Source organism: Sturnira hondurensis, unplaced genomic scaffold (assembly GCF_014824575.4).
Source record: "Sturnira hondurensis isolate 20B ecotype Veracruz unplaced genomic scaffold, ASM1482457v3 Scaffold0005279, whole genome shotgun sequence".
In the NCBI taxonomy this organism is placed as follows: domain Eukaryota; kingdom Metazoa; phylum Chordata; class Mammalia; order Chiroptera; family Phyllostomidae; genus Sturnira; species Sturnira hondurensis.
The window spans coordinates 17,546,684-17,572,834 of NW_028077910.1; the positions used below are offsets into that span (position 1 = coordinate 17,546,684).

At 37.3% G+C, this 26,151-nt stretch overlaps 1 protein-coding gene and 2 non-coding genes across 5 annotated transcripts; 1 reads left to right on the forward strand and 2 right to left on the reverse strand.

Moving 5' to 3' along the window:
• The first annotated feature begins 223 nt into the window (after positions 1 to 223).
• SLC33A1 (solute carrier family 33 member 1) lies at positions 224 to 26,151 on the forward strand. 3 transcript variants are annotated; one of them, XM_037046681.1, is made up of 7 exons: positions 704 to 1,475; positions 11,114 to 11,304; positions 17,162 to 17,346; positions 17,610 to 17,727; positions 19,107 to 19,322; positions 20,094 to 20,290; positions 25,769 to 26,151. In XM_037046681.1, exons 1-6 carry the CDS (start codon positions 704 to 706, stop codon positions 20,259 to 20,261), a joined length of 1,650 nt encoding a protein of 549 aa, XP_036902576.1. In that variant the 3' UTR covers positions 20,262 to 20,290; positions 25,769 to 26,151. The 3 variants fall into 3 exon arrangements, with proteins under 3 accessions (XP_036902574.1, XP_036902576.1, XP_036902577.1); XM_037046682.1 differs by having other exon boundaries at positions 25,773 to 26,151; XM_037046679.1 differs by lacking the exon at positions 25,769 to 26,151 and having other exon boundaries at positions 224 to 1,475; positions 20,094 to 21,941.
• Positions 8,588 to 8,715, reverse strand: LOC118987546 (small nucleolar RNA SNORA30/SNORA37 family). Its single transcript, XR_005066599.1, has one exon. It is a non-coding gene; the product is annotated as a small nucleolar RNA SNORA30/SNORA37 family (small nucleolar RNA).
• Positions 19,830 to 19,936, reverse strand: LOC118987527 (U6 spliceosomal RNA). The gene has a single exon (XR_005066582.1). It is a non-coding gene; the product is annotated as a U6 spliceosomal RNA (small nuclear RNA).

Below are 26,151 nucleotides of genomic sequence, written 5' to 3' on the forward strand. Positions count from 1 at the left end.
GGTCCTAGCACTAGCCACGGGCACACGGTTGGCTCAGATCGCCCTCACGTGACAGCAACGGCCCAATGACCTAGGCCCACGCTCTCCAGACGGCCGCATGCGCTCACAGAGCCTCAGTGCTTCTGGCGCCCCGCCCCAGCCGCGCTGTGCTACCGCGTTAACCCTCCCGTGAGGTCCCGGACGCCACAATTGCGCGTTCCTACCAAGCCTTGTTTCCCATCTGGGCCCCGGGAGCACGTCCTGATTGGCTAGCTCTGAAGGCGGAGACGGGACTTCTTTGAGACTGGGACCACTTCCTGAAGCGCGGTAGCTGGAGTACCTTGGAGAAAGTGCTGTGTGCCGCTTTGGTGGCGGCGCAAGCTGTCCGGTCTTGCTGCAGTTAGTGCCGGTTTCCATCGTAGCACCACGGCCTCCTTCTCCAGCTCCGAGCCCGGCGCGGCTGCCCCCGGGGGCTTCTTCAGCCTCCTTGATGCCACTCCAAGGGGCACTTACTTAGCCATCGCCCGGTTCTCCAGCCTGGAGACTAGCTCCCGGCTTCAGCTCTCCGAGCCGCAGTAAGAAGGGCCCTTGTCACCCTCGCTCTGCCTTTCTCTCCGAACTGTCGAGACCCTGGTCCAGAGCGTCAGCCTTGGACTCCGGACTAGACAGATCCAAGACGCTCAGCCCAGACTCCCCTCAGACAGGGCTTTTCATCGTGTCTAATATGTCACCCACCGTCTCCCACAAGGACAACAGTCGGCAACGACGGCCAGGGTCTTTCAACCCCTCCCTGGATATGAAGAGCGGCCCTCTGCCGCCGGGCAGCTGGGATGACACTCATATGGAGTGGGTGGGCGAAGGGGACAAAGAAGCTTTACTTTCGGACGTCGGCACCGATGATTTCTCAAAACCACCAAGGAGTTGTCGGGCCGAATTAAGCAGCATTTTGCTGTTGCTTTTTCTTTACGTGCTTCAGGGCATTCCTTTGGGCCTGGCGGGAAGCATACCACTCATTTTGCAGAGCAAAAATGTTAGCTATACAGATCAAGCTTTCTTCAGTTTTGTCTTTTGGCCCTTCAGTCTCAAATTGCTCTGGGCCCCATTGGTTGATGCGGTTTACTTTAGGAACTTCGGTCGTCGCAAATCTTGGCTTGTCCCTACACAGTATATACTGGGAATTTTCATGATATATTTGTCCACTCAGGTGGACCATTTGCTCGGAAATACCGATGGCAGAACCCCCGATGTGGTTGCTCTCACAGTGACATTCTTTTTGTTTGAATTCCTGGCCGCCACTCAGGACATCGCTGTGGATGGTTGGGCATTAACTATGTTATCTCGGGAGAACGTGGGTTATGCTTCTACTTGCAATTCAGTGGGCCAAACAGCGGGCTACTTTTTGGGCAATGTTTTGTTTTTGGCCCTTGAATCTGCCGACTTCTGTAACAAATATTTGCGGTTTCAGCCTCAACCCAGGGGCATCGTTACTCTTTCAGGTAGTGTATTTAAACTGTGCTGTTTGGTTTATTTTACGTTTATGAATCCTTTTGAAAATGTGTGATGTTGGTGGGAAGCTCATTATTTAATTTACTGAAAATCATTTTATGGGTGGTGACAAGGTTAGTTTTCTGTTCCACTAAAATGAGAATTACTTTATTGGAGTAATCATAGGTGATCAGTACTGAGCAGGAAGCAGGGAGAGGCAACCTGTGGAATGGCAAACAAAACTCAGTCTAGGATCTGTTGCCTAATACATAGATGCGCTTTTTTGTTGTTCTCACCCAAGGACATACTTACTGATTTTAGAAAGAGAGAAGGGAGGGAAAGAGGGAGAGAAACATGGATCTGTTGCCTTTCATAAGCATCCTGACCAGAGAAGAACCCCACTGAGGACCAAACCCACAACCCAGGCATGTGCCCCAATGGAAAATTGAACTCCTGATCCTCCGGTTCACCAGAGCAGGCTCCAACAAACTGAACCACACTGGCCGGTAACATTTTTTAAGTCTGTCTATCGTGAAGTCATGGATCCAGGTTGACACTTGTGTTTCACATTTTCTTTTTTTCTTTTCCTGGATTGAGATTTCTGTTCCACTTCTAGCCCCTATTCTTGTATCAAGAGACTTCATTTAGCCCTCTTGTGAAAGGAATAGGGTTAATTTATTTCAACATTAATTATGTGGCTGAGTGACAGAGTTCTAAGTACCTGCTAAAAAGCAGAGCCCAAACCATAGGGAACTGGAGAGATGCCTGCTTTAGGGGAGCTCAGAGTTGCTGGTTATTGACTGCTTGTGGGAGTCAGTCTTTCCACTGTAGATATTTGACTTTGTTGAGTGATAACATACCATGAAGTGGGTAAGTGAAACTCCAGAATGCACACCAGGTGAAACATGCACTGAAGAAGCCAAGTACAAAAAAGTATAGGGCAGTGCCTGTGTTGTTCGAAGTGCCTGGAGCAGTGTTTGTGGGGACTGGAGTTGGGAAGTAGTTCTGAAAGAAGGGTAGAGGCGAATCAGTAAGATTTCCTTTAAATGCTATGAGAAAGAGTTTAAAGTTATCTAGTAAGAAATTGGGAGTAAGTTCTACAAAGTTTCCCCTTTTTCTGCATAAGTAAAATGCCTCTGTAAGATTTTATGAGGATTTGTTTAAAACTTTCCCAACAACTAGGAAACAGAAGTGAAATTCTCACTATCAGTATACCCAACATCAGGAATGTAGTATAAGTCTTCATTCTGGTAGTGATGATGAATTTAAACAGCTGAATTTTCTCTCATCTTCCCAGTACTGGATTGGGAATTCCCAACAGGGTGAATCAGGGGTAGTTGTGTGGCAAGGGAAGTGAAAGAGTTAACAATATTTGGGGAGTGGCAAGGAGGAAGGGATTCACAACTGAAGTACTCATCCCCTGGAATCTTAGAAACCTCTACACCCCGTAAGGGATCCCCTCTCTGCCTCAAACCACTGTGAGCCACTACTACTGATGAAATGATAATTGTACTTTTCATTACTTGGTTTGGGGCCAAAAATGATGGAGAGCTCATTGTTTTGCACTAGATGGATTTGTCTGAATTTTCTGGGTTCCTTGTCCTGCTCCATGGATAAATCTCTGCCTAAAAATAATTTGTGACCACATCAGATTGGCACCTTGTTGCTTTGTATTTGTCCTGCTTTTCACTGTGTACTGGATGGTGCATTACAGTAGGAAGGCTAATGAAGTGATCATGTTACTTAACATACGAAGTCTCAGAAGAGAAATTAAGATTTAAAAGATGTGGAAACTGTGTTATTAACAAGGTAAATGAACTCTTTGTTAAGTGTAAGAGTGATTAATAAAAGATCATTACAGAGAATGGCATTCAGGGGCCGTTCTAATTATCTTTCCTTAGCCATAGCTGTTCACCAATAGGAAGATCAAAACTGTGCTATTGGAGGTTTTTTTTTTTTTACATTTTATTTTTATTTTTAGAGAGGGGAAAGGAAGGTGAAAGAGAGGGAGAGAAACATCAATGTGCAGTTGCCTCTCACATGGCCCCCACTGGGGACTTGATCCACAACCCAGGCATGTGCCCTGACTGGGAGCTGAACCAGCAACCCTTTGGTTCCCAGCCCCGCACTCAGTCCACTGAGCCACACCAGCCAAGGCCATTGGAGTTTTATTTACACTAATTTGTTATTTTGAGTAGCTGTTTATCTGTGGAATTTGAACTTTGTTCTCCTGGAAATTGTAAAAGTAGCTTCCTGTTTAATTTGATGTTTTATATCAGTAGTGGATTGCTGGTTTTGATTTAAACATTTTAGTTAAGTTAAGAGTTGAAGAATTTCTGAATTTTCATTTGTCTCTTGCACAGTAACACATTCATAGCCTTGTACTTTCTGGAACTTACTATATAACTTACTCACTGAGAAAAACCTATGGTTTTGAAGAATTCAAAGAGCATGGAAATAATCATGAAGGAAATAAAATTGCTTAGGTAATAAAAAAAAAAAGAGCCAAACACTGAGGCAGATGCTTAGAAAATCAGGAAATTAAGTGCAGGCCATAATTCTAAAATGTGTCTGTGATTAATACTTTGAGCATTCCAAGTACATGGAAGTGAATATACTGAGCACAGTTTTTGCCATCTAGAAAGCAGTGATCTAAATAGTAAATATAGAACAAAAAGGATAGGGTGCAACCGGAATCCCCCAGAAACGAAACCTTGATTATGCCGAGACTGGTTTTGGTGCCGTCAGGGGTACAGGACAGTACTAAACTCACAAGTGGGCTTTTTCTGTCCTGCCACATTTGGTTTTCAAGGATCTTTAGTAGCAAAAAGGCATGACTTTTTTAAGCTGCAGGAACTGATTAAAGTAACCCAAAAGAACGTAGAGATGAAAACATAAAGTTTTATGACTTAAAGGAATCACATATTTCAACTTCGTCATTTGTGACGATGAAGAAACTGCAGCCAAGTGGCTAGAGATAGATGTATACCTACAGTTTAGATTTCTTGACTCCTCGAATATAATACATGTACAATGTAACATAATGAAATATAATATGTGCTCATTGGGCTTTTCTATCAGGGAAAAGTAGCACTAGGACAGCTGATGTATAAAAAAACACCAGCTGACTCCTGGACGGGGTCCGATGACCAGAAGAGACAGATCAAAAAGGTTTTTTGTTTATTTTAAGTGATGCATGTTATTCATTTACTCACCAGTGAGGGCCTGTTTCCTACTAGCCATATGATAGTGTTACAGTTTGATGAATAAGACCTGAGGATTTTCTGCTAATGAATTTAGAGTCTGTAGTGAGGTTTGTAAACCACAATGATGGAGGGGGTAAATGGATAATGTAAATGAGTGGGTTGGTACTACAAGACTGCAGGGATTAGAGGGGACAGTGATGACGGAAAACCCATGCTCATCTAATGGCAGGAAGCTTCAATGTGGCAATAGGGTCCTGGGATTGCTAGATTTTGTGAATATTCGAGAGAAGCTGACATTTTTTTTCCTAATTAAAACTGTTTATTGATTTTAGCAAGAAAGGAAGTGTATCTGGGGATTAAGGGGAGGAGGGGAGAAACATCGATGGATTGCCTCCCATACATGCCCTGACCAGGGATCAAACCTGCAACCTTTTGTTTTAAGGCACAGCCTCCAACTAACTGAACCAAATCGGCCTGGGCTTTTCCCTCTAATTTTAAAAAACACTGGTTGGATTCACGTAAAATGTCTTTTGTCCAGATCTAGCTGGTAGTTGAGGCCAACTTCTCTGCAAGCAGTGGTATCAACAAATAGAAGTGATTGGGACAGGAAACAGGCAATTTGGGGACAGGGAGCAGGCTGGTCTGACATCAGAGAAGAGAGCTAATCATACTAACAGTTTATGAATCAGTTTGTTCGGAGTCAGAGAAAAAGGAACTGTTGCTTTGAAAAAACTGATGCTCTAAGTGTGAAGCTAACCACACTGGTGGTGATAATAGTGAAAACAGTATGTATTCATTGGACATTCATGCTTTGAACTAGGAAGTCAGCAGGACCAATTCTTACTTAGTGACACATTTCTTTGTCTTGCTTTTTGAAGCAGTACTCATTAATATCTTTTATGTGACTAGTAATGCTATTCAGAATTGGGTAGAACCAAATGACCCATTTCTAGATAGGCCCGTTAAGTTTAAAGCTCCTCTCACATTCTCAAAAGATAAAACTAAAGAGATTGATGGTTGCTAGGGGTTGTGGGTGAGGAGAAGACGATGGACAGCCCGAGGGAGTTTGGGGGAGTGATGGAGGTGTTCTGAACCTTCGTTATAGTTGTGATTTGAAAATGATGTGTGTGGTAAAAGTCATAGAACTGTACATTAAACATGTTTGGTTTTACTGTATAATAATAAAGTAAGAGTTGTATTTAAAAAACTAATTCATTACCTTAAAAGCTAATCTCTGGGTAAATATTATATTAAAAAAATTAAAACGAGTCCATTACCTTTAAAGCTAATCTCTATAATAATTCAAAAAGTAAGGTTTATTAAAAATATTTTTTTAATCAATTAACTGCCATGGCCAGGTGGCTCAGTTGCTTGTAGCATCTTCCCATACACCAAAAGGTTGTGGGTTCCATTCTCCATCCGGGTACATACCTCGGTTGTGGGTTCGATCCCTGGTTGGGGAGCATACAGGAGGCCACTGGTTGCTGTTTCACTCTCACATCAGAGTTTCTCTCTTGCTCTCTCTGTCTCCCTTCCTCTCTCTCTAAAAATCAAACGTATCCTCAGGTGAGTATTAAAAAAAAATCTATTACGTTAAAAGCTAATCTCTAGGTAAGGATGATATGATCCTTGAGTTTAGCTTCCTTTTTGCCTTGAATGAAACAATCCATAAATGTAATGGATCTTACCTCTCAGTGTAGACAAATGGAGCAAATTTGAACTTATTTTCAAATGTTGTGGACTTTTAGGAGTAAAGTGAGATAGGTGGAAAAATACTGCAGCTAGTATATTTAAGAAGGATTGGATATTGGATATTAAAAACTGGAGCCAAGCCCTGGTTGGTGTAGCTCAGTGGATTGAGTGCCAGCCTGCGAACCAGGGGGTTGCTGATTCAATTCCCAGTCAGGACACATGCTTGGGTTGCAGCTGGGTCCCCAGTACTATGCCAGAGGCAATCACACATTGATGTTTCTCTCCCTTTTTTTTTTCCCTCCCTTCCTCTTTCTCTAAAAATAAATAAAATCTTTAAAAAAGAACACACACAGAAAACTGGAGCCCACACCACAGAAGGAAGGTCTTAAAAAGAACAAAGAAAAAAAGAAGGAAGGAGAAATGGTGCTATATGCTTTCTTTATCAAGCAAAGAACTGTGGGATTGCTTTTGTGTAGAAAAGTCAGTTTACAAAATACATAGTGAACCAAGAAATTACTAGATTTTATTTGGCATGAATCTTATTCTGAATTTCACTTCTGATTTTATTGAAATTTAGAAGCCAATTGAATTAGCCTATAAAGACTTCTTTTTTGATTATATTGTCTTTTATTTAAGACCTACATATCTTGTTCTTAGCACAGTCTTAGAACTTTTGCATTCTTAAATGTTTCATTTATTTTTTAAAAGCTTTTTATTTTAAAATAATTATGGATTACAGGAGGTTGCAAAGAAATGCTTAATGAAGTCCCATGCACCCTTCCTCCAGCCTCCTCCCTTAACATCTTAGGTAACTATAGTACAGTATCAAAACCAAAAAATTGACAAAATCGATAGAGCTTATTAAGATTTCTCCAAAATCTTAATCCGCCACAGCAATCAGAGCGCTCCCCTGTACCGTCACTGCAGGACTGCTTTGTGTTGCCTTTTACAGACATACCCCGTTCTTCCTCCGTCCCTAACCCTAGCAACCACTAATTTGTTTTTCATCTTCAGAATTGTTATTTCAGAAATGTTACCTAAATGAAATCATGCACTATGTATCCCCTGGAGATTTATCCTTTCCATTCAGCTTAATTTCTTTGAGGTTCATCCTGACTGTTGCATGTAATAATGATTTATTTCTTTTTATTGCTGAGGAATATTCATTTGTTAGACATATCACAGTTTATTTCACCACTCATTCGTTGAAGAAGATTAAGGTAGTTTTCAGTTTTTGGCTATTGCTTATGTGAAAATAAGTCTTCATTTGCCTGAGATGAATGCCCAAGAATGCAAATGTTCATTTATGTTAAGTCCATTTTTAGTTCTGAAAGGAACTCCCCAAATTCTTCCTAGGTGGCCCTACCGTTTAATCTCCCGGCCAGCAGTGTACAAGTGATCCAGTCCCGTCTTCTCTGCATCTTTGCCAGCATTGGATGTGATTGGTTTTTTCTTTCTTCCAGTTTCTTTTTTGATATGATCATTATTTTTATTTATTGCACTGTCCTGTGTTTTGCCTTGAATATTAGGGCAAAACACATCCAGGTGCTAGCTATTATATACTATTTTTGCATTCATGAGAGCGCTAGGTAAGATCTAGTAGCCACTTCAGAATATTTAGTTTGTATTGTAGGACTTTGCTCAAAAGTCATATTTAGGAGACTTAAGCATCAGTTTTGACATCTTGATCATATCATAGCATACAGTATATAGTATAACATCACAATGCTTTTGTAGATACATAAATCAAAATGAACCAAAATGTTAATGAAATATTTAGATCACTTTTTATAATAATACCTTCACAGAGGTTAGTATATCAGGCTACGTATGTTTTAGCATCAAATCAATGTTGATGAACAATAGCCAGTAGTCCAGTGGTCAGTATTTATGGTAATTATGTTCATAAATTATGTCAGTATGTTTTCTAGCAGTGGCAAAGCCTCTCTTTCAGAGCTGTGAGCTTCATTCTGTTCATGTGAGCTGTGGAAAGCCTTCAAATTAGAGCTCTGAATGATGCATTGTTGCTATTTCCTTCTTTCATGTGCACTGTTTTATCCTCAAAACACAAAGAAATTACCCATAATCCTGTCTGCAAACAAAACTAAAACCTGTTTAGCCTGTTCTTACTCTTCATCTAGCACTGTTGATATCAAGGAGTTTAAGTTTTAGATGAAGATTTTTTTTCATTAAAACTGGGAGACTACACTAAGCAGTTTTCCCCTCTCTGTGCCTTTGAGTGACAGCTGCCCCGGCACAGTCCCAGGCAAGGATGCACCCAAGGGTTTTTCTTTCAGCACCAGCTACCAAATCCTGGCCCCACTGCCTGTGGGAGGACCTGTGAAAGTGCTGTTAAGCAATTTTTTAAAAAAACATTGCTTAGAGCCCTGGCTGGTGTAGCTCAGTGGATTGAGTGCAGGCCTGCGAACCAAAGGGTCATGGTTCGATTCCCAGTCGGGGCACATGCCTGGGTTGCAGGCCACTTGCCAGCAGGGGACACACGAGAAGCAACCGTACATTGATACTCTCTCACTCTCCCCTTCCCTTCCTCTCTAAAGATAAATAAATAAAATCTTTAAAAAAAAACACCAAAAAACAAAACACACGCAAAAAAACATTGCTTAGAGAACTGGAACTCTTAAAGTAATATATAACTGAAAAAATGTTTAATTTCCACTTAACATTTACGTAGAGACCATTAATGGAAATTTCTGGTGACAGTGATAATATTGTTTTGTAGGGTTTCTGGAATAGTTAATTTAAACCAAGTAAGGAGCAAAAACTTTTTGAATGAGAATAGTATTATAGATGAAATTCTGTAAGCAAGCCATTATTTGTCACATTTCACAGTTGACTTTTGAGTGTGCAAAAATAATGAACATTAGCCTTATTTAAGAGATAATAATAAATTTTTGTTCATTCCTTTTGAATTTGATTTCAGAACATCCTATTAGCAAATTAGAAATTGTTGTGATGTTATTTTGATGAATTTTAATCATAACTCGTATATATTACTGTGTTTTAAAATAGATACCTTTGCGTTTAAGAATGTTTTGTGTCTTCTGATATCTAAAGTTAAGGTATAACTTTCCCACGTAGGAGAACTCACCTCAAAATACAAATATCCATACATGCTTGAATCGTTTTAGCTTCTTTAATTTGCATCACTTGGGCAACACAGTCTTGTTTTTTATTAGCCTGTGGAGATTAAACAAGAATTCAAGTAAATTCTTGTAAATTTTTGTTTCAACATTAATGTTAAAAAATTATGCAGGTCGTGTGAAAGATGATAAAATCCAAATTCAGATTTAGTTTCAAGTTCTGCCTCAATAATTTTACCTTTGGCAAAGATTGAAATATTCTGGGCTTCTTTTCCTCATGTCTGCGAAGTAATAATGCCTGCTTTGCCTTTCTCACACGCTTTTATGTGAGCAAACCAAGTCAGATGACATGAGAAAGGCACATTTAAATACTAAGGGGAAAAATTGGCCCAAACATACAATGCTATTGTCTCCGTCATAAGTGAGGTCCAAGTGGTAGTGGTCACAGCCGCCTAATGCAGCAGCGGAGCAAGACCACGTACAAAGGAGGGCCCGGCTGAAGAATGCTCTAGTTGTTTCCGAGAAAAGGTAACGAGGTAGGTTCCGTCAACAGTTTGTTGTGCTCTGGGAGCAATAAAATAACAAGTAGACATGTAACTTTGGTACAAGTCTAGAATGTTAGAGCTAGAAGGCATCTAGGATTTTCTAGCCAAGGCCTCTTATTTTATAGATGGTGAAACTGGCCTGGGTTATCCAATAAGTTTTATAGTGAAGAACTAAGATGCATTTCTCAGGGTGATCAAGGAGCTATGGGTTTTGAAACTTATTGTACAAGGCATCAAATCACAATTTTATTATTGATTCAGAATTAACTTCAGGCATAATGTCTCTAAGTCTGTTTCTTTATCTGTATATTGGGACTAGTAAGTAATAAATGAATCTCGGGTTGTTGCAGTAAAGGAGACGGTGTATGTAAAGTGCTTAGCACACCTAGGGCACATGATATATATTCAATAAATGGTGCCTTTATGATTACTGTGATTTTGAGCAACCACAGAGAATCTTTCAGAACATCATTTACCCTCTCGGCTTTATTTGTTTAAAGGAATGGCTACTGGCCCAGCTGTCTTTCACTGACAACCCAAACAGTGATTTTTCACGTGTCCCCATTGTACAACTACAAGTGTGAAAAAACTGTTTCTGTACCTCAGTATTGAAAATAGAAAGCTTTTATTAAGCACTTTTAAAACATTAGAAAGTTTCAAAATATGAGCTGGAAAATCTAAAAGATCATCTATTTATTGTCGAAGCTGTCATACTTTAATAAAGAATTGAAATGGCTTAGGTGCTTAGGAAGTATGACTGATGGGTTGGTCGTGTGGGCTGTGAAAATCACCTCTCCCAACCCCAAAGGTAGACTTTTATTTTCATCCAACCCTGGGTTGGATGTTACTGTCGGCAGCCCTGTTCTTTTTCCTCATTAAGTATCCCTGTCTAATTTTGTCTATGTAACGTATGTTAACAGAGCCAGACCTGCTTCGCTCACCTACAGCGTCTGGTACTTAGGGCGCCTCGAATGTGATAGGCACATTGTGCTAAATTTTTTTAACCAGATTTAATTGAGGAAAAGTTCTGTACAGAATTATATAGTATCAATGAGGTCATGTCATTTCAAAAGTTAATTATCAATTTTAACATTTTAAATTTCAGATTTCCTTTTTTTCTGGGGAAGTGTATTCTTGATAACAACAACTTTAGTTGCCATTCTGAAAAAAGAAAACAAAGAGGTATCAGTAGGAAAAGAAGAAACCCAAGGGATCACAGATACTTACAAGCTGCTTTTTGCAATTATAAAAATGCCAGCGGTTCTGACATTTTGCCTTCTGATTCTAACTGCAAAGGTAAGAGATTTAGAAAGCTGTTTACCATTCCGTTATAATTACCATTATCATGAATACTTCTGTTGCCTTTTCATGTCATAAGCTTCTTTCCACTACTTTTAGAATTTAACAATAAAAAACATTTTTTGATAATTAAATATGTTTTAAAAGGTGTGATGATACCAAATATAATTTCAAAGCTAAATGGGGATCTTGAAAAAATTGTGCCACCCTGCCTGGTGTAGCTCAGTGGATTGAGCTCGGACCTGTGAAGAAAAGAGTCGCTGGTTCAATTCCCAGTCAAGGTACCTGCCTGGGTTGTGGGCCAAGTCCCCCAGTGGGGGCCGTGTGAGGGACAACCACACATTGATATTTCTCCCTCACTCTTTCTCCTTCCCTTCCCCTCTCTCTAAAAATAAATAAATAAAATATTTAAAAAATTTGTGCCAGTTTAAACTATGTCTAATAAATGTGAAATTTATGTAACGAATACTATTAATGCTTGGTGTAAAAGTGAATGCCTTGAAAAAACAATAGCTCTACTGTTACAATGAGTATACACTTAATGTTGGAGATAGTAAAATTATTTACTTAGGATGTGAGTTACAAAGATACAGAAATGTATGAGTGTTAGAAATTTATTTAAAAATCAATTGCATTTTTTTAAGTGTTAGAAGGAAATATACCATAAAAGTGGGGGTTTTAGTTATTTTTATTTTATATTTTATGGTTTCTATATAAAGATGTCCATTTTTATAGTCCTAACATTTTATTTTTTAGTATGTTTTATTGATTATGCTATCACAGATGTCCCATTTTTTTCTCCCCTTTACTCCCCTCTGCCATACATCCTCCCTCCCACCAGCATCCTCCACCCCTTAGTTCATGTCCGTGGGTCATATGTATAAGTTCTTTGGCTTCTTCATTTCCTATATTATTCTTAAGCTTCCCCTGTCTATTTTGTACCTACCATTTATGCTTCTTATTCCCTGTACCTTTTTCCCCAATTTCCCCTCTTGCTCTCTGCACTGATAATCCTCCATGTGATCTCCATTCTCTGATTCTGGTCCTGTTCTAGTTGTTTGCTTAGTTTGTTTTTTTTTTTTTTCAGGTTCAGTTGTTGCTAGATGTGAGTTTGTTGCCATTTTACTATTCATATTTTTTAAATATTTTATTTATTTATTTTTAGAGCGAGGGGAAGGGAAGGAGAAAGAGTGGGAGAGAAACATCAATGTGTGGTTGCCTTTCATGTGTCCCCTACTAGGGACCTGGCCTGCAACCCAGGCATGTGCCCTGACTGGGAGTCAAACCAGTGACCCTTTGTTTCACAGGCCTGTGCTCAATCCACTGAGCTACACCAGCCAGGGCTACTATTCATATTTTTTACCTTTTTATTAGATAAGTCCCTGTAACATTTCATATAACAAGGGTTTGGTGGTGATGAATTCATTTAATTTGACCTTATCTGGGAAGCACTTTATTTGCCCTTCCATTCTAAATGATAGCTTTGCTGGATAGACTAATCTTGGATGTAGGTTCTTGCCTTTCATGACTTTGAATACTTCTTTCCAGTCCTTACCTGCACAATTTCTTTTGAGAAGTCAGCTTATAGTCTAATGGGAACTCCTTTGTAGGTAACTGTCTTCTTTCCTCTTGCTGCTTCTAAGATTCTGTCCTTATCATTAATCTTGGATAATGTAATTATGATGTGCCTTGGTGTGTGCTTCCTTGGGTCCAACTTCTTTGGGACTCTCTGAGCTTCCTGGACTTCCTGGACTTCCTTTGCCAATTAGGGAAGTTCTCCATTATTTGTTCACATAAGTTTTCCATTTCTTGTTCTTCCTCTTCTTCTGGGAACCCTATGATTGCAATGTTGGAACATTGCAACTTTGATAAATTTGTCCCAGAGGTTCCTAAGCTTCTCCTCATTTTTTGTAATTCTTGTTTCTTCATTCTGTTCTGGTTAAAATGTTTATTTCTTTCTTCTGGTCCATATCTGGGCCTGGCTGCCCATCTCCACCCCACCCCTCCTACTAGTCTGGATGAATCTTTCTTCTTTAACTCCTCAGTTGTTGGACTTCCATACAGTTTGATTTTCTGGTAGTTTTGGTTATTTTTTGTTTTTAAATTTGTTGTCCTTTTGGTTGTACAAGGAAGCAAAGTTTATCTATCTACTCCTCCATCTTGGCCAGAAGTTCTCTAGTTCTAAAACATTTTAAAGACATTATGCTAGAAGAGAGGTAAGTATACTTTATTAGAGTGAGCTACTGCTAGTGTTGGAATTAATATTCTTAAAACCTAGAATCAGTTATAGCAGTTTTCTGTTAATATTTAAACTTATGTACATAAACACTTCATAACTATCTTTGACAACACTGAAGTAAAAATTTTTGCCTCGATGTTTTTCAGATAGTGAATGTTTCCCCTTCTCTAGTGATAGGCTGGGTTAAATTTTAAGGAAACATTAGGAAGGTTTAAACTTAAAGAACTTAGAGTTCAACTGAAGGTAATGCTGAAAGATTCAAGAATGATAATATTAACTAATTACATAATTTACAGATTACTTTCTGTAACATTTTTGGTATATTTTCCAGCCCATTTCCTCCTATACATGTGTGTATACATATACTTTACATATATAATGAACTAATTATAAACAAATTTGATAATAATATACATTTGCATACACTTAAATACTTTAAAAGTGTAATTGTATCATATTGTATTACATTTGAATCTTTTTTTCTTATGATTCCGTATTCCTGTATCATTAAATAGTATTTTAAAACTTAAATAATAATAGAATTATCACAGTGAATAACATTGTCATAATTTATTCAATCATTTTTCTGTTATTGTACATTTAATTTGCTTAGGTTTTTTAATTATAAAAATGCAGTAGTGAATTTTTTTGCAGAAGTTTTTCTTTGATGTTTTGAATATTTTCTAATAGTAGATTCTTAAATGGGCAGTTGGTAGGTCAGTGAATACAATTGCTAAATCACTTTTTAAAAAATTTTTATTTATTTACTTTTTAGAGAGAGGGGAAGGGAGGGAGAAAGAAAGGGAGAGAAACATTAATGTGTGGTTGCCTCTCATGTGACCCCCACCAGGGACCCTTTGGTTCACAGCCCATTCTCAATCCACTGAGCTGTACCAGCCCGGGCACTAAATTACTTTTTAAAAGGTTATAATAATTTATACTGTGCGTAGTAATTAGGAGGTGCTTCAATTACAGAGTCTAGAATCTCATGTTCCCCCTTTAAAGTAAACCTCACCAAAAGTAATATCTCTCCTAACTTTTGTGTGAGAAATTAGTTTTCCCTGTTTTTGAATTTTATATAAATGAAATATCCAGTATATATTTGGATGGCTAGCTCTAGTATTCTTTTATTTAACATTATATTTGTATAATTTATATTGTTATAGCAAAAGTTTGTTCATTTCATTGCTTATAACATTCCACTCTGTTTCAACATGCCACAATTTATTCTACCCACAGATTAGGTTATTTCTACTTTTTGACTATTATGAATAGTGTTTCTGGGAATGCTCATGTGCATTACTTTTGGTGAACATATGTGTACATTTGTGATGAGTAAATACCTAGGTATGTAATTGCTGGGTCATAAGTATATTATGTTAGTATATATTATATACTGCCAAACAATTTTCCAAAGTGATTATTTCAATTTTCCTACCATCAGCAGTGTAAGAGTTCAAATTGCTTTGTAGTCTTAAAAACAGGTTTATTGTCTTTGCAGTTTTAGTCTTTTTGGTGGGTATGTAGTAGCATCTTGTTATGGTTATAATTTGTATTTCTCTGGTTACTAAAGAAACTGAGCATTTTTTTCCATATGGTTATGGTCATTTGAATGCCCAATGTTGCCTTAAATTTGTAGAATTTTAATTTTTATACATCTTAGATATGAGGTTATTGTTAGATGTGTATATTATAAGTATTTACTCCTATACCAGTTTTAAGACAAAGTAAATGTTGAAGTGAGTTTGTATATAGAAATTTTACAAAGAGAATGGATGAATATAAGTGAAATTATTTTCTGGACTTAAGTGAAATATCTTTACCTTTAATATTTTTTGTGTGGTGAAATTTATTTTATGGCTCCATTCCAAGAGGTTGAAGTATATAAAATTTACTATTCCTTTTTTTAAGGAATTTTTTATTTGATGGAGTTTCATATTTATTAAAAATCTACTGTATCATTTAAAGAATTCCCATATATCTTTATCAAAGGTTTCTCTTTTTTTTTAAGGTTTTATTTATTTATCTTTAGAGGGGAAGGGAATGAGAGAGGGATAGAAATATTAATGTATGGTTACCTCTCATGCGTCCCCTGCTGGGAACTGGCCTGCAACCCAGGCATGTGCCCTGACTGGGAATCGAACCGCGATTGTGTGGTTCGCAGGCCCATGCTCAACCACTGAGCTACACCAGCCAGGGTTCAAAGGTTTCTAATTGTTAACATTTAGTTCCATTTTCTTTATTTTGTAAATTTGCAATCTGTTACATATTTCTTCTGAAATATTTGAGAGTAATTTGTATATATTATGCCTCTTTATCCATAAATACCTTAAGTGTATATGTTCTAAGAACAACTTTCTCTTACAAAGCCACAACTTGGTTAAAAATTAGGAGATTTTGAATTGATACAATACTATTATCTAATCATAGTCCATATCCAAATTTCACCAGTTGTCCCAATAATAGACTTTATAACCTTATTTTCCTTTTCTTGTTAGGGATTCAATCCATGATTACACATTACATTTAGGTGGCATGAGTCTTTCTTTGGCCTTTGTGACTTGGGCATTTTTAAGGAATATAAACGTTTCATTTTTTTCCTAAGATTTTATTCCTTTTTTTAGAGACGGGAAGTGAGGGAGAAAAAGAGGGAGAGAAACATCAGTGTGTGGTTGCCCTTTATGTGCCCCCCACTGGGGACCTGGCCTGCAACCCAGCACGTGCCCAGACTGGGAATGAAACATGAGGCCCTTTGGTTCTCAGGCTGTCACTCAATCCCCTGAGCCACACCAGCCAGGGCTCATTTGTATTTGTTTGATGTTGCTTTATATTTAGGCTCAGTTACACAAATAGATCATAAATATCAAGGAAGTAATATTGTGATATCTTCAGGGAATTACCTCAAGAGCCATATCATGTTCCTTTATTCCATTAATTGTTCCTTTATTCCAAAGTAATAGTTCGATTCCTTTGTTAACCTATTTTAAAGTCACTTTCCGTTTGTACATACTTAACTAATTTAGGGGGAGATACTTTGAGACTCTATAAATATCTTAATCCACCTCATCTTTACTCGCTACTCTTAGCATCCCTCTGTTTTTAAGAATTAATCTAACCATACGTTTTCTCCCTCCTCATTTTATTCATCTGAAATTACATTTCACATGTAATGTTTTCTCAGAATTTAGAAGCCTTGTGAAAATTTTATTGTGATCAGTCATAAATATGTATTTGTGGCAGTGATGTTTCATTTTAACCAGATTTATTTGGAGTCATTTAAAACTTTTGAACTTAAAATATGTAAATCAGCAGGTTTATATTTAGATACTTTATTATAAGAGATTAAACTTTTGAAATGGAAATTTAATTGTAATTGGAGCCATCTACAGTCCCTAGGAGGGCTGAATTTTTAGTTCTTTTTCACTGAATATTATTAGTAGTCTGTAGGGCAAAATGTACCTTCTCTAACTTGATTGTTGTACCAAACATTATAATAGGACACTTGTAATTGGCATCAGTCAGTAGTGAGATTGAGGTTCTCGAAGAGCTTACATGTGCGTGGAGGAAAATACTTCGTAAATCACAAGTTAAAATATCTTTGTTTTTATATTCCAGATTGGCTTTTCAGCAGCAGACGCAGTAACGGGACTGAAATTGGTAGAAGAGGGAGTGCCTAAAGAGCATTTAGCCTTGTTGGCAGTTCCCATGGTTCCTTTACAGATCATACTGCCTCTGATTATCAGCAAATACACTGCAGGTCCCCAGCCACTAAACGTATTTTACAAAGCTATGCCCTACAGGTAAAAACAAAATGCAACCTAAATAAGAAAGATTAAATGAGGAACAGTCATCAGTATCACTAATGTCTGTGTGTACAGTATTTATGGAAAAAAGGCTTGAAAAACATTTTTAATATCATTTATATGCACTTTTATCTCTTTTTAACCTCCTAGTGGGTTTTAATTACAGGCTTTTTTTGTGTGGTAGACCCAGATTTCTGTTGTAATTGTTTTTTAACCTAAAGTGGAAGTCAGCACAGTGTTCCTTTTTTTTTCTTGTGTAGATTACTGCTTGGGTTGGAGTACGCTCTGCTGGTTTGGTGGACTCCTAAAGTAGAACACCAAGGGGGATTCCCTGTATATTTCTATGTTATCATGCTGCTGAGTTATGCGTTGCACCAGGTAAGCTTGTTGTTGTTTCCTCAGGAAGTAAACTTTTTTGTAAAATAAAGAAGACATTTTTCTATGGTTGCCTTAAAATAATGATAGCAAATTTTAAGATTCAAGCACAGATCTGATAATGAAATTATTTGACAGTATACTTTAAACTTTGTGGCTTTTTTAAAAAAGATTTTATTTATTTAATTTTAGAGAGGGAAGGGAGGGAGAAAGAGAGGGAGAGAAACATGAATGTGTGGTTGCCTCTTACGTGGCCCCCACCAGGGACCTGGCCCACAACCCAGGCATGTGTCTTAGACCAGGAATCGAACCAGCAACCCTTGGGTTCTCAAGCTGGTACTCAACCCACTGAGCCACACCAGCCAGGGCTCCTTCAACAGATATTAAGTGGCCACTGATTCCAGGCCAGAAAACATTCTAAGTAGTAAAGTATAACAGAGAATAAAGCATGCCAGAATCCTGCCCTTGAGGGGTTTGTATCCTAAAGGCTTTCAGAAGGCTTGCAGTGAAAGGGACCTGTTTGATTTTATGTAACGTGGTATTTCTCAGTCTTATTTGATATTGGAGCTTCCCATGGAACAGTATTCAAAGAAATGCTGTTTTGGAAACGTGGTTTATTTCCATGTTCCTAAATGGATGTTAATTCTTGCTTCTTAAGCACTTTTGCCTTTAAGATTTTTCTCGTCTGGGGGGAGGATGGGGGGTGGGATGGGATGGGAGTAATAGACAGAAAACTGTAGTTGAAAAATAATTAAATAAAAAAATTAAAGGAAAAAAAAGATTTTTCTCTTCTGTTTGTCACATAAATTTTGAAATGCTATTTTTCCTATATATGTAGAAGAAATTATATATCTGTGTATATAATTGTATTTCATGTTTCTTTGAATACTTGATTTGTTCCATGTATAATACATATATACATATAAATGGACACACACAGACATATGTATTTAGGTGCAGTACAAATTTGAGGTTTTGGCTATTCCTGTGTGCATCTTCAAGACCACCTCATCTGTCGTTTTCTCGTTTGAGCCTTCCTTGACTTCTTATGGTAGAATTAATCTCTTATTTATTTAGGCCCCAGTAGCATGATATATGTACTTCTGTTTGTAAGACTTACTACATTTTATCATAATTATTTATTCCCTATTTATCCACCTGGAATAATTTCTTGAAGGGCACAGAGAGACTCTTAGTCATCTTTTTATTGCCACAATCTAGCATAATGTCTGATCAATGAATATTCGATAAAAGTTTGTTCACTTGAGTTTTATAGGGGTCATGAAAATTAAGTTTCAGGTTTATGATTTTGATTTTCTTAATTCAGACTATAGGTTTATTAATTCTAATTTTACTAAAGGTGCTTTCCATTTTCCTTGTAGGTTACCTTGTATAGCATGTATGTTTCCATAATGGCTTTTAATGCAAAGGTTAGTGATCCACTTATTGGAGGAACTTACATGACCCTTTTAAATACCGTGTCCAATCTGGGAGGAAACTGGCCTTCCACCGTAGCCCTCTGGTTCGTGGATGCCCTCACTGTGAAGGAGTGTGTAGGCGCGTCAAACCAGAATTGCCGGACCCCTGATGCTGTTGAGGTAAGGACATTGTAATTTTAGATAACATTAAACTAATATTAAGGTATTAATTTCTTCATTTTGCCTCTAGAAGTACTATATTTATTTTAATGATCATATCTGCCTATAGTTTCTAGTATAGAAATCGACATTTTTTTCCTTTCCCATCATCACTAATGGTTCTAATGCACTCAAATCAGTGAGAGTAGCTGACTTGAAAGTGCTTCTCAGCAAGGGAGGAGCCGTCTCTCCCCCCTCCACCTGAGGAGCACTGTCCCACACAGTAGGTACTGAGCAACTGCATTATTAATAGTTGTTTCATAATGACAGCAAAAGGGAGATTTCATTGGCTGTTCATTTAACATTTGAGGGTAAAACAAAGTGGTTAGTAGTTTGTTGATGCATTGCCTGAAGATAGCATTGGCCTACTTGTGGAGTAGATTCATTGGGTATTTCTTTATATTTCAAATATGAAAAGCTATATCTTGTTTATAGTATGAGCTGAAATTTTTTTAAAATTTTTATTTTAAAAATACGGAACGCTTCACGAATTTGCGTGTCATCCTTGCGCAGGGGCCATGCTAATCTTCTCTGTATCATTCTGATTTTAGTAAATGTGCTGCCGAAGCGAGCACTGAAAATTGCTTTTAATCCTGTTAGTACTGAGAGGTCAAGATACATTAACATGTAACAAAAATAGATTTTGATTAATCTTTTAAATTACAAATATGTAAATTTTTAAATGCTTTCATTTTGAAGTGATGGAATATTTATCAAATTCTATTTTTACAGCTTTGCAAAAAACTTGGTGGCTCGTGTGTTACAGCGCTGGATGGCTATTATGTGGAATCCATTATTTGTGTGCTTATTGGATTTGGGTGGTGGTTCTTTCTTGGTACAAAATTTAAAAAGTTACAAGATGAAGGACCATCTTCATGGAAGTGCAAAAGGAGCAATTAAGGCACTTACTACTGGGCATTGTGAGAAAGGTAACTATAGTTTAGTTTTAATTCAGAGAGCTATGATAATCAGTGTACAGGACACAAAATGTTGTTTTCAACAAGGAAATTATTACTATTAAAATGCCAAATGGTTAAAAACCAGAGACCTCTCTCCATACATGATTATACTTTTCCTTGCCTTGTCAATGTATTTACAGTTTGCTTAAGGTCAGGAAACGGATTCTGAAACAGCTTTCCTGGCCTTGTTATTTGATTTCTGTCTTTTAGATTGACTGACCAAAGTGTGTTTTTATTGACTGACCAAAGTGTGTTTTAAGCAGCAGTGTGGTAACCATGAGTGGTACCTGTGCAGTCGAGTATTGTCAGCATCTTTCACTGAGCTGTATTTAAAATTTTGGTAAAATATATCCAGTGGAAGAGAGCTTGATATTCCCATACTAGCTATAACACTCTTGACCTGTTGCAAGTTAAATCTTGTTTTGAATTGTAAATTGTTAAATTCTTTGTGGAATTTTCTGAGAAGAGAATTTAATTTCGACCACAGGCTGAAGTGCTACTTCAGTAGTTGTTTTTCTGACCACGACCTTGCTGTACTCGTGAATCTGTGTTAAAAAGACGATTTTAAATGTAGTTCCTGCTTTTGTAGGCATTAAAGATTTATACTATTATTCAAACTATTTTTTATAAAATGAAAGCTATAATCTTTAATTTATTGATCCCACTCTTTTTGGGAAGATATTTTGGTTCTTTGTTAACTTTCACCCTAACACTCACACATGTGTTTTGCCACAAGTGCTACACGGCACACGGAAGTCTCATGAACGGATCAAAGGTGGTGTCATGTGTGTTCTTAGCAAAAGTGTTGGAAATAAAAATTAGATGCTTTCCTTCAAGTAGTTTTTTTTAATGGAGAGAAATAGTAAAGCTTTCCGATCAAGTAGAATTTAAGTGAGTAATACTGTAATTTTTTTAAAAATGCTCTAGGGAGAGGGACAAAGACATTTTGTGCCTTTGACAAATTAAATCCTGTGGTGGAAGAATGTTTCTTAATTAAGCACTTTACTAGTGAGAAAAGATCTCACAATTACTTTGTATCAAATCAGGTACTGTATTTCCACTTATTAAAACACAGTTTCCTGTTTGTAAGCTATAGTCTTCAGTAGAGAATTGCTATTCCAGGAAAATTAAGCTTCTCAGTACTTTTAGCAATTTCCAATATATTATTTCACCCAGTGATAGATTTCTTTGTGTATTTTGTACTGTGTGTTACTCTGACTTTTAAAAGATTACACATCCTTCAAAAGTTAGAGAAAAAGAGAGATAAGTAGAGTCTTGATATTATTTTTTGTGGAGAAATATACGTCGACTCCTGATTTTGTTATAACATAGGTCCAATGTTAGAGTGGGGGTTTGTGAGTAACGGAGGATAAAGTGGGTGGGAGGAAGTGGCCCCAGCATCTGAGGCAGGCAGCAGAGGTGCCTCTAGCGCTTGCACGCACCGCCATCACAGAGCCCGTGCTGGGCATTGACTTTGGACCCTGAGGAATCACCTGGAAGCTCATCCCAGAGACAAGGAGTCTGCATCAGACAATAGACTGCAGTGCTTCATTACATGGGTTATGCGTTATCATGTGTTATAATCAAAATGTTTACTTGAATAAAGGAAAAATTCACTCAGCTTTCACATGTGAAATGTATTTTGATTTTTAATTTTTGCATCAGGTAGCTCACAGTGCCATAATTACCTTTTATTTCTTTCTTATTCATGTTATTATGAATTATACATATTTTCAAACATACTTTAAAGTTTTTTTTAATTTTTATTTTACTGATTTTAGAGAGGGAGGAAGGTTGGTGGTGGGGAGAAACGTCGATTTGTTGTTCCACCTGTTATATGTGTTCATGTGTTCTTTGGTTGATTCTTGTTGTGCCGTGACTGGGGGATTCAAACCACAGCCTTAGTGTATCAGGATGATGCTGTAACCAGCTGAGCTACCAGGCTAGGGCTAATGACTGAAGTTTTAAAATATATTTGAAGACTTTACCCATGTGGTAAAAGCCAGTTGTTGCATTTGTTCTGGAAATGCACAATTATTTTAAATTGTAGTCATTTGGTTATTTGCATACATGCTTATAATGCATGCCCCAAATGATTTATTAATAGCTATGTGCAACTGTGTTGCAGACCTTGGTTACTAATGACATTTTAACAAATGAGCTACCTGAATCTGATGATCAGTTTATTGTAGATCAATAGTACTAGAAAATGCTACCTATTTTTGTGTATATTTTTCTTTACTGATTGATCTTGATAAACTCTGCCCTCAAGGAAGAACATTAATCCCTCTGTTTAATTGTATGTATTTACTGGCTAACATCGGGTAGGAACATATCTCTTTATGTCAGTACCTCTATTTGCACATTAGTTTCAACCTGTGTACTTCTGAGTTGGAAAAGATCTTGTAAGATTAGCTAAGACCAAAACTAAAAACTCCCTCCTTTGTAACTATGTTAATTTTGCCCGATCAATCATGAAATATTTGTTCAACACCCAAAATAGGGTTCTTTTTTTATATTAAACCTTTGACATCTAAACCTGTGACCTAACCTATTTGATTTCTTCCCTTTACTACAAGGGATTTTAGGCTAAACAGGTCAGCAGGGACTTGAAATCCCTGAATTACAAAACTGGATACGTAAGTTCTTGTTTCTCTGGAAAGAGCTCCTGTGTAAATCTTAAGTGGACTGTGATTCAGAAAAGTGTAAAAGCTTCGGCCTTACTGAATGGGGGAAGCATTAGGAAGTGTAAATGTAAATTTAGGATAATAGTTGTGGAGCTGATGTTGAAAGCATCGTGAAAAGGATGTTAAAAGAAAAGTCTATGATGAAAACTGGAAAATGCATTTGTGGTACTGAACTTGAACCTTGAAGGAGTTAGAGCAGATAAGACAATACTAGTAGAAGAGGGACACATGGTGAATTTTAACCAGCAAAAGATATTTTAGCTATTCTTTTTCCTTATGAAAAACTTTTATTTTATCTTGTTAACAGAAACCAAAAAAAAAGTACATCTTAGATGGTGGAGATCATTATTTAGCATAACAAAAGATCAGATTTATTTTTGTGTTTTGGGGGGGTCATGTTTTTTCATGTAGTTGAAAGAATGAATAAAACTATGTAACACAGAGCCCTGGCTGGTGTAGCCCAGTGGATTGAGCGCCGACCTGCGAACCAGAGTATTGTGGTTCTCTTCCCAGTCAGGGCACATGCCTGGGTTGCAGGCCAGTTCCCAAACAGGGGACTCTTGAGAGGCGACCATACATTGATATTTCTCTCCTTCTCTCCTTCCCTTCCTCCCTAAAGATAAATAAATAAAGTCTTTTAAAAAATGTTTAAAAAATTTTAAAAATCTATGTAACACAGAACCTGCTAAAAATAAAGAACTAACTTGATACCTATCTGTTTATATTTAATATTCATTTAATTACAGAAAGGAAGGTGATATAGTGGATTATAACTACAGTGACTTTTTTTTTAACCAATATCTTTGGTAGATAGTAAGGCACAATTATTTGATTTTCTGTTACAAGTTTGAAAATACCTATTAAAGAGCATATTCTTTTTGACTTCAGGTTAATCCCTGCCTGATCTGACAGTGCCAAATTTTAATGTAATCATATTTAGTTTGGGGTTTAGAGCCTTTTCATTTCCTGCTTGTCAAAAGTGCTGTTAGAGTCTTCATTTTACCTCTCTCAGTTGTTAGCAAGGTTGAATAGGCCTGGAGAGCTAACATTCCTTCCCAGAATTTTGCAGTGTTAGAGGCAAGTCCTGTGTCAGGGCAGAATAATAACGTACAAGATTCATGCCCTCTCCCTTAAATGAATAGAAACTTCATTTGATGGTTGGATTCTAAAGGTTGCTTTTAAGGAGGTTTTTTAAAAAAAATGGGCGGGGCGGCAGTGGACATTTTGCAGGAGACAAGTTTCATGTAGCAAAATGATTATGCTCTGGCTGGTTATGTCCGGGCTGGTGGAGCTTTAGTGGATTGAATGTGGGCCGGGAACCAAAGGGTCCCCAGTTTGATTCCCAGTCAGGGCACATGCCTGGGTTGTGGGCCAGGTCCACATTGGGTCCATGTAAGAGGCAACCACACGTTGATATTTCTCCCCCTCTCTTTCTCCCTCCCTTTCTCCCTCCTTTCCCCTCTCTCGAATAAATAAATAAAATAGTAAAAAACACAACAATTTAAAAAATTTTCTATGATTAATCATAGTTCATCCTTTGAAAATGTTTTGCCAAGTGTAGAGTTAAAATATATTAAAATATTAGCAATATTAATTTGCATAGTTTATATGAAGCCTTGAAGCACGGAGGAAAAGGTTGCTACATTTCAGGAGTTTTTCACTGTGTCCTGGCTGGCGTGGCTCAGTGGATTGAGTGCTGCCAGCGTGCAAACCAAAGGGTCTCTGGTTTGATTCCCAGTCAGGGCACCTGGGTTGCGAGCATGACAGGCAACCAGACGCCGTTTCGCTCCCTCTTTTTCTCCCTCCATTCCCCTCTGTCTAAAAAATAAAAAAAAATATATATATATATAGTTTTTCAGTGTAGACATAATTTTTCATAACCATTTTGTGTGAAGAATAATGTTCAAACAGCACCACAGAAATAAGGTACTGGCATAGTTCTTAGGAAATTATCCTAAGTCTATAATTTAGTACCCCGGCCCATTACAGTTAATGTCCCTATTATACAATACGAATATTGAAGCCCAGTCTTACTTTCATTAAAATGATCTTAATTGTGGGGAAAGTTGATTTTTCATAGACTTACAGTTCATGATATTGTAGTTTTTTTAAATGCATGTATCTAAACATAGGAGAGTATAAAGTTGGGACAAAAATTTGATATTTTTAAAAGTTTGGCATATTTGATAAATTAATAGAAGTGTCAAGTTAGTATGTTTATATTTATTCTTGTCCTTTGAAAGAATTAGTAGAAAACTGAAAAAAACATGTTGAAAGCTGTCCCTGTTGAGGTCTTTCATGAAATATTAGACCTACATCCAGTTTTGAATGGAAAATGCCCTGCACAAAGTCATTTCTATTGCTATAGCTTTTGAAAGATCTAACATTAGCTTTGATAGCTAAGCATTGTTTAGGTGTTTTAGTATACGTGAAATGTTCATTTGGTTAATTTATCTAAAAAATGTGTGCTAAAGCTTGAAATTTATGAATGTTTAAATATTTATTTGGAGATATTTGAAATAAATTCTCCAGATTTTATATAAGGGATTATTTAATGCTCAACATGATTGCTTTGCAATGGATCTATAAAAACATAAAGCATTAATGAAATGTTCTTTTTATTTTTAGTAAATAGTAGCCGAATATACCTTTATGGCATTGATGTTAAAATTATACTAAATTCGCATTATACAGTTAAAAGCAAATACAGTAGCTTCAAGGCATTCACACTTACCACCGAACTTTTTTTTTTGCTATGAAGACAGACTGAATTACTGGTTGTATCTCCTACTAGTGACCTGGGTGGAAGGAAGAGTAAGGGGAGTCACAACACTTCCTTCAAGAAGACGTGGTGTACAGATAGTTGGGGGTTACAAGAATTTCACTGGGGACTATTCCAAAATCTTTTCCTTTTTTATTTTTTATGGGCTCTGGTAGTTATAATGTTGAAGACTTTCTTTAAAGGACAGTTTGGGAGTGTAGAGAAAGTGTTTTCATTTCTTCACCATTAGAGCCTTCTGAGCCAATTTTACTGAAACTTGGGACCCATGCTGAAGGAGAAGCCCTCGAAGTTCATTTGCCCCTGGGCGGTGGGAAGCCATCCAGAATACATTAGTTTGCTAGGGCTGCCAAATACAATGCAAC